General features: G+C 42.3%; 1 protein-coding gene across 1 annotated transcript; it reads left to right on the forward strand.

Moving 5' to 3' along the window:
- The first annotated feature begins 12,985 nt into the window (after positions 1-12,985).
- On the forward strand, positions 12,986-13,600 carry LOC133871581 (uncharacterized). The gene is made up of 2 exons (XM_062309010.1): positions 12,986-13,063; positions 13,160-13,600. Exons 1-2 carry the CDS (start codon positions 12,986-12,988, stop codon positions 13,598-13,600), a joined length of 519 nt encoding a protein of 172 aa, XP_062164994.1.
- Positions 13,601-14,308: the final 708 nt, after the last annotated feature.

Raw genomic sequence — 14,308 nt, forward strand, 5'->3', positions numbered from 1 at the left:
TAGAAGACAACTCTCAAGTAATTGTGAATGAAGTTGGTGCATGTTGTAACCTGGAATATAAACTCTCTAACATTAAAGAAGCTATGAAATCTAGGGATGCCACATTTTGGAAGGAATCTATTAATGATGAAATAGAATCCATTATGTTTAATAACATATGGATTCTTTTAGATTTACCTTCCAATTCTAAACCCATCAGATGTAAATGGATCTTTTAAGAAAAAAGATGAAACCTGATGGATCCATTGACAAGTTTGATGTAGGATAGTCTGAGCCAGGCCCCTAGTAATATGACTCGGATATCTCGAGCCATACGGCCCGGATATCCTAAGCCATATAGCTGGCCAATTTTCTGATTTATCAGTTATTTTCCTTTAGCGTCAAGATTTAATTTCGGTATTATAATTCTCCTATAATGGGTTTCCTTTGGCACCAAGTATTTCCATTAATTTGGAAATATCCTTTGGCACCATGTATTTCCATATTATGTTTATTTCCAGTCTTAGAGGATTTTATTTCCTTATGTAGCCATAGGGTTTCACTATAAGTTTGGGATGTTTGTATTGGAATAAATAGTTTTGGTATATAAGAACACAGTTTATCCTTCAACGTGTTTGTTGAATTTATGAATTGAGAACACAGTTTCTCAATCATGTCTATCACTTTTCGCTATGTCAATTGTTATCAGAGCCTTGACTAACCTGGTTTGATGGCAAGAGATGGAAACGCAAGCAACCACTCCAAAGACGAAGAATGGGGAGTGCAGGCCCTTCGGGTAGAATTCTGTGCTCAAGGCCAGCAGTTTGACGACATGGAATGTTTATTGCAGGAGATGCAGCAAACTATTGCCGGACTTGGGATTGATGGCAACAGGAACCATAATCGCAATCGGGATCACGCCTATGAAGAGGCTCATGGCCATCCGGGTGGAGATCGTGGCCTTGAACCTCGACGGAGGTAACAAGCTTTCAAAGAGTTATTTAGTGAAGACGAAGACGACCACTTCAAGGAGGAAGTTGGCCGCAGAAGGAGACAGGAGAATCCCCATAGCTTTCGAGTCAAGATTGATCTTCCATATTTTAATGGCCATATCCACGTCGAGAATTTTCTTGATTGGATTCTCGCGATAGAGAATTTCTTTGATTATATGTAAACTTCGGAGGTGTAGCAGGTGAAGCTAGTAGCACACAAGTTGCGTGATGAAGCTTCAGCCTGGTGGGAAAAGACGCAGAGTAACCGAAGGAGGCAAGGTAAGCAGCCGGTTTGTATTATGAACAAATTCTGTATCAATAATATCAAAATTGCCAACAGGGATCTCGGTCGGTTACCGATTATACCAAGGAGTTCTATCGATTGGATTCTTCGAATAATCTCTCAGAGACGAAAGGACAGCAGGTTGCACGGTATGTCGGTGGGCTACGACTTAATATTCAAGATCAAGTCACGCTACACACTGCCTGGACTCTATCCAAGGTGGTCAACCTGGCTATGAAGATTGAGATGCAGATGGCACGTCAACCCACACGTCCACAATCTTTTAGACAAGCTGAGAAGACGACTGAATCCCATGTGTTGTTGAGCCAACAACTAGTCCCATGTGTATACGAGTGGAGAATTTGCGGAAGGGGATGATGGAGAATTCGTTAATTGCATTGTCTAGAGGGTCTTGTTAGCACCCAAGAACGAAGAGAGAACGTAGCGGCACAACATCTTCAAGACTCGTTGCACCGTCAACCAGAAAGTGTGCAATTTGATAATTGACAGTGGAAGCTGCGAGAACATCGTTTCCAAGGCCTTGGTCGCCACTTTACAGTTGAAGACGGAGAAGCACCCAAATCCCTACAAAATCAGTTGGATCAAAAGGGGAGACAAAACATGGGTAACTGATACTTGTTGCATACCCTTTTCAATTGGTCAAACTTACAAGGATGAAATTATTTGTGACATGGAGGAGATGGACGCCTGCCACGTATTGTTGGCAAGGCCGTGGCAATATGATGTGGACGCCACGTATAAGGGTCGGGACAACACGTAACTCTTCTGGTGGCATGGGAAGAAGATCATATTAGTACCCACGGGGACCAACAGCCTACATAAAAAAAATACCACGGCAGGAGGAATGTCTTTTCTTACCCTTGGGGAAGGTCGATTAATGAGGAGGTGAAAGCAGCTAGAGCATGCTTAACACTAGTGGTCAAAGGTGAGGAGTCGGTTGAAAACGCAGCCATCCTGAGGGCAGAACAACCATTGGAGGAAGAGTTCGAAGACCTCGCACCAGTCGAGTTATTGACCGGGTTACCACCCATGCTAGATATTCAGCACCACATCAATTTGGTGCTGGACGCCAGCCTTCCCAATTTGCCCTATCTTTGTATGAGTCTCAAGGAGCATAACATTCTAAAAGATCAAGTAGAAAATCATATCTGCAAAGGATTACTCAAGGAAAGCATGAGCCCATGAGCAATACCAGCCTTACTCATATTGAAGAAGGATGGAAGCTAGAAAATGTGTGTTGATAGTTGAGCCATCAACAAGATCATAAAAAAGTATCGATTCCCCATTCCACGCTGGACAACATGCTGGATATGTTGGCCTGGGCAAAGGTCTTTTCTAAACTTGACCTTCGCAGCGGCTACCACCAAATAAGGATCCGACCGGGAGATGAATGGAAGACAACTTTCAAAACAAAGGAGGGATTGTACGAATGGTTGGTGATGCCATTTGGACTATCCAACGCACCGAGCACCTTCATGCGTCTGATGAACCAGGTCTTGAAGCCCTTTATCGATAAGTTCATCATGGTATATTTTGATGATATCCTGATTTACAGTCGGATTACATAAGAGCATATGGAGCAGTTGCAAGAAGTCTTATTGGTTTTATGGGCCAACAAGTTGTATGTCAACCTAAAGAAGTGTACTTTCCTTATAGACAAGCAATTGTTCCTTGGTTTTGTTGAGGGTGCAGGGGGCATCCATGTGGATGAGGAGAAAGTCCGAGTAATTTGAGAATGGCCGACCCTAACTACGGTCGAACACGTCCGAAGCTTCCACGAGCTTGCAACCTTTTACCAACGGTTCATCAAGAATTTCAGTAGCCTTGTGGCTCCAATCACCGAGTGCATGAAGAAAGGGCAATTCAAATGGGGGAATGAACAAGAGGCTAGTTTCGCAGTGATTATAGAATGTCTATCCTCAGCACCTGTCCTGGCATTACCCGACTTTGATAAATTGTTTGAGGTGGATTGTGATGCTTCCATCGTGGGAATCAGGGCTGTGTAGTCACAGGAAGGTTGGCTCGTCGAGTTCTTTAGTGAGAACCTAAATGAAGCTTGGCAAAAGTGGACTACTTATGAATTGCAATTTTATGCTGTGATCTGGGCTTTGAAGCATTGGGAGCATTATTTAATCCATCAGGAGTTTGTTCTGTATAGCACCATCAAGCTTTAAAGTTTGTCAATACCCAAAGCAACTTGAACCGAATGCATGCTCGAAGGATAGCTTTCATGCAAAAGTTTACTCTTGTACTTAAGCATAAGTTGAAAAAACAAAACAAAGTGGCATATGCCTTGAGCTGAATAATAGCTTTACTCATGACGTTTCAGTCCAAGGTCATCATCTTTGAACACTTGCGGGCTCTATATTCCAAAGAAGATGATTATCAAGAAGTATGGGAGAAGTGTGTGTCCAACAGTCATTAGCCAACTTTCATATTCTAGATGGATACTTGTTCCGAGGGAATCAACTTTGCATTTCCCGAACCTCTTTGCGGGAACAAATATTGCGGGAACTACATGGGAGAGGACTTGGTGGCCATGTATGTCGGGATAAGACTATTTCCCTTGTAATATTCGAGTTATTAATTAAATATTAAAAATGTAAATTAGAATAATTAAATGGTTAGAGTTAGTAAAAAATGTCGAGAAAATGCTTAGAAAACACTTAAAAAACGCTTAGAGTCAAGTCTGGGTGTAAGAATGCCCAAATGGACATTGTGCATGTCAAGTTTGCAAGCTGATCAGACCCACATGGGACGTGTTTGCTGGCCGTCCGAACCTTCATGCAAACGCTGAAGTTTGAGAGCTAACATTCGCAGCCCATTCGGACCCTCTTGAGGACGCGAGCGATTTAAAATGTGCGTGTCCGGACCCCCACTTAGCCCGTCCAGACAGCACCTGAAATAAATGCGAGAATGAGTCTTTTGGACTCATTTCTCCTGATTTTCTTCCCCCTTCTTCATGACTTTCTTAGGGTTTTCATAGAAAACCTTAGACCTACAAAGATCTAGTCATTCAACCTCAAATCCGACTTTGGAAACGTGATCTATGAAGCCCGATGTACGTTTCTACCGATTGGTTTCAGGTATTTTCGTAGACTCTTGCCTTTTGAGATTTTGGGTTAAATATTGAAAAATTAAATGACTTCTAATTTAACAAGTGTGTGTGAATAGTGTGCAACAAAATATTAAATGTCGAAATTAAAGGAGACAAATATTTTGTTGACGAAGTGGAAACTCAATTAAGAGAAAAACCACTATGGGGTAGCCAAACCCAGGATATCCACTATTCAGAAGACAAGACTAGTTACAAAGTAGTAGCACTCACATACCCTTGATGCAGTGGTCGTACCTTACAGTCTAATGTGTAACCCAATACGAACGCCTCCTAACCAGGTCTCCTACTGTAACGCCCCGCTTTTACAAAAAGTGTCAGTGAAAATTTTCGAATTTCCACAAGACATTACTAACTTATCAGAGGTAATTATTGGCAATGGAATAAATGTAATATGAATTAGGAATAGGTTGACACCTCAGAGCTACTACTAAAATACCTCAAAATATATATATAATGAGCCAGTCAGCATAATTATACAGACAGTAATACCAGTCATGCCACACAGGGCTAGATAATTATACAAACCAAAATCTACATATAACCGGAGAATTATAAATATTGTTTTAAGTTAGGCTAATGGACTATAACAGGGTAGTCCCAAAATATAGGCTATCCAGCCTTACAAAACTGAACCAGGAACCATCTATGTGTCGGGATAGTCCTGATAATCCTCTTCTTCTTCATAGCCTGAACCATTACAAGTACCATACAAAGAGAAGAAAACAACATAAACACTAAAGTAAGTCCGCTGTTTCCAATAATAATATGAGTGCTGATTTATTTAGTTAATGCAACATAATGCAATGGCCATATAATCACATGTATATACAGAATATAATCCATGATCGCGAGTCATAGACATAAAATGAACATAAATGTAATCATAAAGCAATGACAGTCTTAAGTGTAGAGTTTTAGGTATTTCCCTTTTTCCACTACTCTGTTGGCCTTGGCACGTTTAGCGTGTTATTTGAAACCTTGGTTTCCTCACTTAACTTTTAATTATAATCTTTGGGAGCCTTGGCTCCTGGAAACCTTGGTTTCCCTGGTGACCTTGGTACACCAGTTTTCGTATTTATTAATCTTTTCAGGTATCTCCTCATTCATTGAGAACCTTGGAACTCATGTGAAGCCTCGCATACCCACCGTGGATCTTGATCCAACAGCTTGTTATTAGACAGGTTATTAGAAATAATAAAATATGCAAAATCACATGTGCAAACAAGTAAATAAAACAGTAAACATAATATTATAGGAAAATCAACCAGCTTCGTCCTCAGTAAGTATAGAGATACTTACTAGTTTCTGCTCCAAATATTTTCCTTTACAACTGCATAACAATCATTATATGATGATAGCGAATTAATAAAGTATTCTTATGAAATCATTATTACTACCATATTTCTTCCTATAAATCACAACGGCTACCGAATTAAACATGATCTCTTATTTATCTATTTTAATGCTTACACACCAACTCTTGTACTACTAGAATTATCCATCACATAATATACTTTTAAAAATAAGAATACATTGTCATATAATCAAGCACACATATGATTTTACTCTTCTTTAATTCACATCCTTATAACACACCTAAATATTGCTCACCTCTTTTCTTTTAATATATATATATATATATATCAAAACCTCAACATATTTACTCTCACACTTACATTTCTTGATCCATTTTTAAAACACAATTTTCCCATTCTAAATTATTAATCCCATGTAGTAAATACTCATCCATATGTTTACACATATACTCACATGTAAGCTAGCCAATTTTTCATACAACATGCATAATTAAAAACAAGAGCAAGTCATGATGTCAAATAGCAATAGAACTACTTGATCTTATGAGAAGTTTGAGGGAGAAAATACTCACCCAAAGTTCCTCAATGACTTAGAGAGTGAAGGAGAGTTGCTGTCCAAGAAAGTTCCACTTGCAAAGCTTGGCTTCTTGGTCTCAAAACAAAGGAGGTTTCCACTCACACTCTACTACTGATTTGTGGGAGAATGAGGGTGGTTTTTGGAGCTTAATTGGGCTTGCTAGGTGCTGGAAAGTGGGGTGAAAATGGAGGATTTTCGTGCTACTCTTTCAGCACGAGAGTGAGGGAGAGTTTTGGCTATAGTTTTGTTTCTCCTTCATGAAAATCAACTCCCCATGCAACCTATATATAATACCCTTGAAGGGCTGAGATTTAACCAACAAATCATCATCCCAATGGCCAGATTTGAGCCAACCAACACCTTAAATTCTTAGCTCAAATCTCCTAGGTTACTATTCCATATCTTGGCCCATGATTGCATGATATCTAAGGAAATCTAGTTGGGCTTCAACCAAAATGGACTAACTAGGCTAACTAAATGTGGACATGATCGTTTGGCATCAAGTACCACGTGTGGGTCCCAAGTTATTAGGTGGAAAGATCAATTTTCGCAGCTGGCGGAAACTGCACTGCACTGGGCGAAGTCGCTCGATCAAAAATAAAGTCGCTCGATCGACTTCGACCTATAGTCGCTCGATCGACCAGAAAGTCGCTCGATCGACTAACCTCAGTGATCCAATTCTCTACATGCATAACTATGTAGCTTAATTAAACTAAGAGCAATTCTTAAGTCTTATATTTATGCACATATTGATAACTTAAGTGATTTGTCTTTCCCGGGTATTACATCCCACCTGAAGGGGTTTTCAATAGAATCCTTTAGGAATTCCTTCTGTGCATTGCATGATTATTGTAATGCATTCGACATAACTCGTACTTATTTATGTTGCACCTCTTTCACTCTCACATTGGTAGGCTAACTTCAATGTGATTGCACAGAGCTATGCTGCCCAGACAAAGACTACTTCTTCGACATGAGGAAGAGGAATCGGTGAATGATGGGGATGGCAGTGACTTACCTCCTCCTCCACCTCCACCTCAAATGCCAATATGGCTCAGTTTTGTGCCAATGCTACTCAATTCATGACGATCATGGTGGCTACCATGCCAAGACAAGGCAAACGAAATGGAACAGTTGGTTGGTCATTGGCCAACTTCTTCAAACACAATTCTCCAGTGTTTGATGGAAGTGCTAGGCCCTTAGCAGTTGGCAACTGGATTTCTAACTTCCAAGACCTTGCTGATGCACTCAGATGCATTGACAGGCAGAAGGTCGACTATGCAGGCGTTTTGTTGGATGGAGACGCCAGCTATTGGTGGAAGGCCACAAAGGCCCTTATTGCGAAAGAGTTGGGCCCCGATGTCCCAATCTCTTGGGATGGATTCAAGATGGAATTCAACGATCAATTCTTCCCTTGGGCACAACGATAACAATGTGCTCGAGAATTTCAAGACCTCAAGTAAGGGAACATGTCAGTCGAGTAGTATTTGGCTGAGTTTAGGAAGCTATCGAGGTACGCTCCACACTTCATCCTTGATGATCAAACCAAGGCTGAAAGGTTTCTTGATGGCTTGTCGCCAGAAATCGAGGAGAGGATTGCTTTCCTCGACATCACCTACTACACTAAAATGGTGCACACTGCCTCCATTGCTGAGAAATGAATTAAAGAAGTAGTTGTTGACTATGTGAGTAGGAAGCGGTCAATGTCAATGGGAGCTCCTCCTCCTCCACCTCCATCAAAGATGAAAAATGGAATTGACTTCTAAAATAAATAGCAAGTGTGTGCACAGAGTGTTAACAAAAATAAACAATGCGGAAAATAAACAACACAAGAATTTTTGTTAACGAAGTGGAAACTCAAGATGAGAAAAACCACTCTGGGGCAGCAAAACCCAGGATATCCACTATTTAGAAGACAAGACTAGATACAAGATAGTAACACTCACATACCCCTAATGCAGTGGTCGTACCTTGCTCTCTAACGTGTAACCCAACACAAATGCCTCCCAACCAGGTCTCCTACCTGAAGGGGTCTTCAATGGAATCATTTATCTTAGGGCCGACCCCTAAGATAGACTTCAGTTGTAGCGCAGCAACAGCACACTTGCAATAGCTTGAAAGAGAACAAATCAGCTCCAATAACTTCACAAAATAACTCTCTAAGCCCTGAAGGAATTCAATAATGAATTCTTGCAGTTCTCAATGGCCAGGGGCCTCTATTTATAGGCTGAGGGTTCAAATGGGCGACTACAGTGATATGTATGGCGCCGTCCGAACGGTGAACCTGGGCCGTCCGGACGGAAAACTGTGCGACAGAATTTTCGAGATTTTTGCTAAAAATCTTTCCTGTTTGAGAGCCTCGTCCAGACTATGAGGCACTATCGTCTGGACGGTCGCACGTCCGCTGCAAGTAATTTCCATATATGGCTTTCACGATTTTGGACCAAGGAGGATAGCCGTCCGGACGGTTAATCTTCAACACGCAATTTCCATATCAGATGAGCGCGCGTCCGGACCATGATAGGCATGCGTCCGGACGTTTGAAGTTGAATACGCAATTTCCATATCTGTTGAACGCGCGTCCGGACCAAGTTGACTGACATACGGACGGTTGTATTTGAATTGCGATTCTTACCTTATGTATGAGTGCGTCCGGACGAGAATCCACGTCGTCCGGACGGTTGCATCAATCTTCCCTTATTTGAACTTTGGAAAGAAAATCTGAAGCTGATCGATCACTGGAAGTCGTCCAGACGGGCTGCTGAGACGTCCGGACGGATGCAAGCTGGAACAGAAGCTTCTGATACAGTGAAGGGTCCGGACGGAAATCCACGTCGTTCGGATGGAACTGTGAACAGATGAATGTCGGGACGGGATGAGACGTCGTCAGGACGGCTGGCAGGGAACCGACTTTTCTGATTTGCAGAATCTTCTGAAAAACTTCTGAATAGTGGAATCCCTGTTAAACAACATCTTTACATACAAGTGATTTTGTCCAAACAGAATGAGGCCAATCACAATCTAACAAACTCCCCCTTTGGCCATTCTGGGACAAAAATCACTTGACCGGTTTGGAAATACATTCCCGGTCCAAAAATTACTCCCCCTTTTTGTCACAAAGGGACAAAGGGTAAAACAAAGTAATAAAAGTTACAACACACTGCAATAAAAATTCCTCCCCCTAACGGTCTCAGAAGGACCAGGGTAAACAGAGTAATATTAGTCAAAGAGTTTAACCAAACATAGCTATAAATCAAATGTCTCAAACAAAAAGACAACAAAACAAAGGAAAAACTCAATCATCCTCTGCCATAGGTGTAGTCCTAGGCGCATCATCCTCATCATCACTACTGCCAGGATGATGATACTTAAGGCACTCCTTGAGATCCAACTGGTTCTGCTCCACCCGCTTGTTGATGGAATGCACCTCCTGCTACATAAAATTGATGGACTGCTGCATGGTGCTCATGCCTCCCTGAATGGCAGCTAAGGCCTCCATTATCTGTGAAAAATTGATTTCTGGCTCTGAAGGCGGGACGGTCTGAGAGGATGAGGCCATGTTTGGAAATCCGACTAGCATGGCAGCAGGGATGGGCACCTTATCATCGGAGTCATCTCTCCGCAGCTGCGCATTTGACTTCATTATAGTCTGCTTGCTGATGGGCTGCTGAATCTTCATCTTTGGTTCTCTAGTAATGTTGATTCCCGACTGAAGAATGATCTCAGTGAGTAGGCAGCCAAAGGGGACACCGATATTACCCTTATCGCGGGCCTCCAACATAACGTTCATAATATGCTTGCACAGGCAGAAAGGCAAGCGGAGGTGGATGGCACAAACGAGCTGGGCCTTCTTCAGAATCAGGTCACTGCACCTGACAACTGACCATAGGTTGTGCTGAACTATTTTGGCCAGTAAGTGATGAGAATGAGACAAGGCGCCGATCTGGATGGTAGTAGCACGTTCTTCTCGTTGTGGCACTACATGGAAGAACTCACGGAGATCGTCCATAGAGGGAGGAAGCACCACCTCATTATAAGGACTGCCCGGCAGCTCAAGAACTGGTACTCGATGAAGTGACTGATGATCTGGGAATAAAAAGTGATGATATGCCCGTCAATAGTGGACTGCAGTATCAACCCACGGTCATCGTCCTGCACCACCTCTAGGTTGGCATAGAAGAGACTGACAAGCCTGGTGAGGACAATACATGCACAGGTGTAGAGGTATGCCCAATGGTAAGTTTGAATAGTGTCATAAATACTATCCAGCAGAGGCACCATGATGTCAGAACGAACCACATTGCGCTCAGCAATGACTGTGTGGTCCATGATTTTGGCTTGTAGTGCGCTCCTCTCTTCCACTATCCTCTGGCGGACCCTGCGCTGGGAACTGATTGCAGACATGATGCTGTAAAAAAAAACAACAAGATTTGCCAGAAATAATCCAAAAATATTCTTGTTAGATAACACAAAAATTATAACAGCAGTAAACAAGACTAAAAAAAAATATACAACCAGGCCCAACACAACAGATATATGCATCCCAAAAATTTCAATAACATTCCTAAAAGATATAAATATTCCAATAGTTTAAATAAACTGAAAAGGAAAAGACTAGAAAAATACCTGGAATGTGAGAGAAATGCACAAAAAGACAAGAATTTGGGAGATAAAGCCAAAAGCTTGCAAGAAATAACTCACAAAATGCCAAAAGAGAACTTTTTAGTGGGGTAGAGAGGTTATGCGGCGACCAGCTATTTATAGGGCCTGCGGGGTCCCTGTCCGGATGGAGACCAAGCTCTGATACCAATTGAAAAATGGAATTGACTTCTAAAATAAATAGCAAGTGTGTACACAAAGTGTTAACAAAAATAAACAATGCAGAAAATAAACAACACAAGAATTTTTATTAAAGAAGTGGAAACTCAAGATGAGAAAAACCACTCCGGAGCAGCCAAACCCAGGGTATCCACTATTCAGAAGACAAGACTAGATACAAGATAGTAACACTCACATACCCTTGATACAGTGGTCGTACCTTGCTCTCTAACGTGTAACCCAACACGAACGCCTCCCAACCAGGTCTCCTACCTGAAGGGGTCTTCAATGGAATCCTTTATCTTAGGGCCGACCCCTAAGATAGACTTCAGTTGTAGCGCAGCAACAACACACTTGCAATGGCTTGAGAGAGAACAAATCAGCTCCAATAACTTCACAAAAGAACTCTCTAAGCTCTGAAGGAATTCAATACCGAATTCTTGCAGGTCTCAATACCCAGGGGCCTCTATTTATAGGCTGAGGGTTCAAATGGGCGAATGTAGTGATATGTACGGACGCCGTCCGGACGGTGAACCTGGGCTGTCCCGACGAAAAACTGTGCGACAGAATTTCTGAGATTTTCGCTTAAAATCTTTCCTGTTTAAAAGCCGCTCTCGGACGGTGAGGCACTGTCGTCCGGACAGTCACACGTCCGCTGCAAGTAATTTCCATATAAGGCTTTCGCGCATCCGGACCAAGGATGATAGCCGTCCTGACGGTTAATCTTCAACATGCAATTTCCATATCAGATGAGCCCGCGTCCAGACCATGATAGGCAGGTGTCCAGATGTTTGAAGTTGAATACGCAATTTCCATATCTGTTGAATGCGCTTCCGGACTAAGATGACTGACGCCCGGACGGTTGTATTTGAATTACGATTCTTGCCTTATGTATGAGCGCGTCCGGACGGGAATCCACGTCGTCCGAACGATTGCATCAATCTTCCCTTATTTGAACTTTGGAAAGAAAATTTGAAGCTGATCGATCACTGGAAGTTGTCCGGACGGGCTGCTGAGATGTCTGGACGGATGCATGCTGGAACAGAAGCTTCTTGATACAGTGAAGGTTCCGGACGGAAATCCATGTCGTCCGGACGAATGATGCTTGGTCTGTCTGGCGTCCAGACGGTATCGCACGTTGTCCAGACGGATGGAACTGTGGACAGATGAGTGTCCGGACGGGATGACACATCGTCCGGACGACTGGCAGGGAACCGACTTTTTTGACTTGCAGAATCTTCTGAAATACTTTTGAATAGTGGAATCCCTCTTAAACAGTATCTTACATACAAGTGATTTTGTCCAAACAGAATGAGGCCAATCACAAACTAACAAAAGAGACAGTCTTCTGGCAGCAGTTTCGGATCCTTTAAAAGAAAAGGTGCTCCTGTGAGTCAGGGCAGCTTCAGTGTCACTCAGTGCGGTAAATTTGGGAGGTCACACTCAGGTGTATGCTACATAGGATCTATGACGTGTTTTGAATGTGGCCGAGAGGGCCATTATGCTAGAGATTGTCAACAAGTTGCCACCAAAAGTTAAGGGTCTCAAGCGAAAAACTATCAGCCTAGGCAACCCGCACAAGCTAGAGTCTACTCACTTACTCCAGGCAATGTCATAGCTAAAGAGAATGCCACCAATGTTGTCACAGGTACAATCCCTTTGTTCGGTAGTGTTGCTTGCATCTTGTTTGATTCGGGTGCTACCTATTCCTTCATTTCGTCGACTTATCTGAAGCTATACAAACTGATCACAAAACCACTAGAACAAAACATATGTGTGGCCACTCCTGTTGGAAACGCAGTGACATGTAGGAGATGTGTGGATAACTGTCCCATTATTATAGAAGGGAACACTCTACCAGAGAAGTTAGCAGTGTTCAACATGCTGGGCTTTGATGTCATTTTGAGACTGGATTGGCTATCAAAGTATGGAGTGAACATAGATGGTCGCAAGAAGGAAGTGATATTCTGACTTCATGGCATAGAGGAGTTCAAGTTCAGCAAATCTCGTGTACGAGCTACTCTATCACTTCTCTTTGCTGTTCAAGTGATAAAGAGTGTTAGAGAGGGTGCACAAGCGTATTTGGCTTATGTTCAAGCTAAGCTTGAAGTCAAGGCAAAGTTGGAAGATATTCCAGTGGTGCGCCATTATCCAAATGTTTTCATAAAAGTCACGGGATTTCCTCTGAATCGCGAAATTGAGTTCACCATCAACTTGTTACCGGGAACTCAACCTATTCACAAGGTACCGTACAGTATGGCTCCTACAGAGTTAAGAGAGTTGAAGGAGCAACTTCAAGAGTTGCTAGATTGGTGTTTCATCCGCATAAGTGTGACACTCTGGGGACTGCCGGTGTTGTTTGTGAAGAGGAAAGATGGGTCTATGCGGCTGTGCATAGATTATCGTGAGCTAAACCGAGTGATAATTAAGAAAAGTATGCCTTACCAAGAATCGATGATCTATTTGATCAACTCAAGGGGGCTTCGGTATTCTTAAAGATTGATCTTCTTTCGGGATACCATCAATTTAGGGTGCATGAAGAAGACATGACGAAGACAGCGATCTGAACACGGTATGGCCATTATGAATTCTTGGTGATGCCATTTGGACTGACTAATGCTCCGTCGGTATTCATGGACTTGATGAATTGGGTATTCCAAGAGTACTTAGACTCTTTTGTGGTGGTATTTATCGATGACATATTAGTCTACTTGGCAAATCATGTCGAACATGAAAAGTACTTGAAGACAGTGATGGAAGTTCTTAGAGAAAAGAAGCTATTTGCCAAACTCAAGAAATGTGCATTCTGGTTAGAATAAGTGTCCTTAGGTCATAGAACAAGAACGGACTTGCAGTCGATCCAACGAAGATGAAAGCTATGGTTGAGTGGGAACGACCTATGAATGTTCGGGAGATCCGAAGTTTATTAGGTCTAGCAGGTTACTTCCGAAGATTCATTGAGGGATTCTCCGCATTGTCAGGGCCACTAACAGCTCTCACAAAGAAGAATGTCCCCTTTGAATGGGGTAAAGAATGTGAAACAAGCTTCCAAGAGTTCAAGCTAAGACTTGTAATTGCACCTATGCTTACACAACCCATGGAATTTGTTGGGTATGTGGTCTACACAGATGCATCAAAGAAGGGAATGAGATGCGTCCTTATGGAGCAAGGCAGGGTTGTGGTCTATGCCTCAAGGTAAATGAA

Source organism: Alnus glutinosa, chromosome 6 (genome assembly GCF_958979055.1).
Source record: "Alnus glutinosa chromosome 6, dhAlnGlut1.1, whole genome shotgun sequence".
Taxonomy (NCBI): Eukaryota; Viridiplantae; Streptophyta; class Magnoliopsida; order Fagales; family Betulaceae; genus Alnus; species Alnus glutinosa.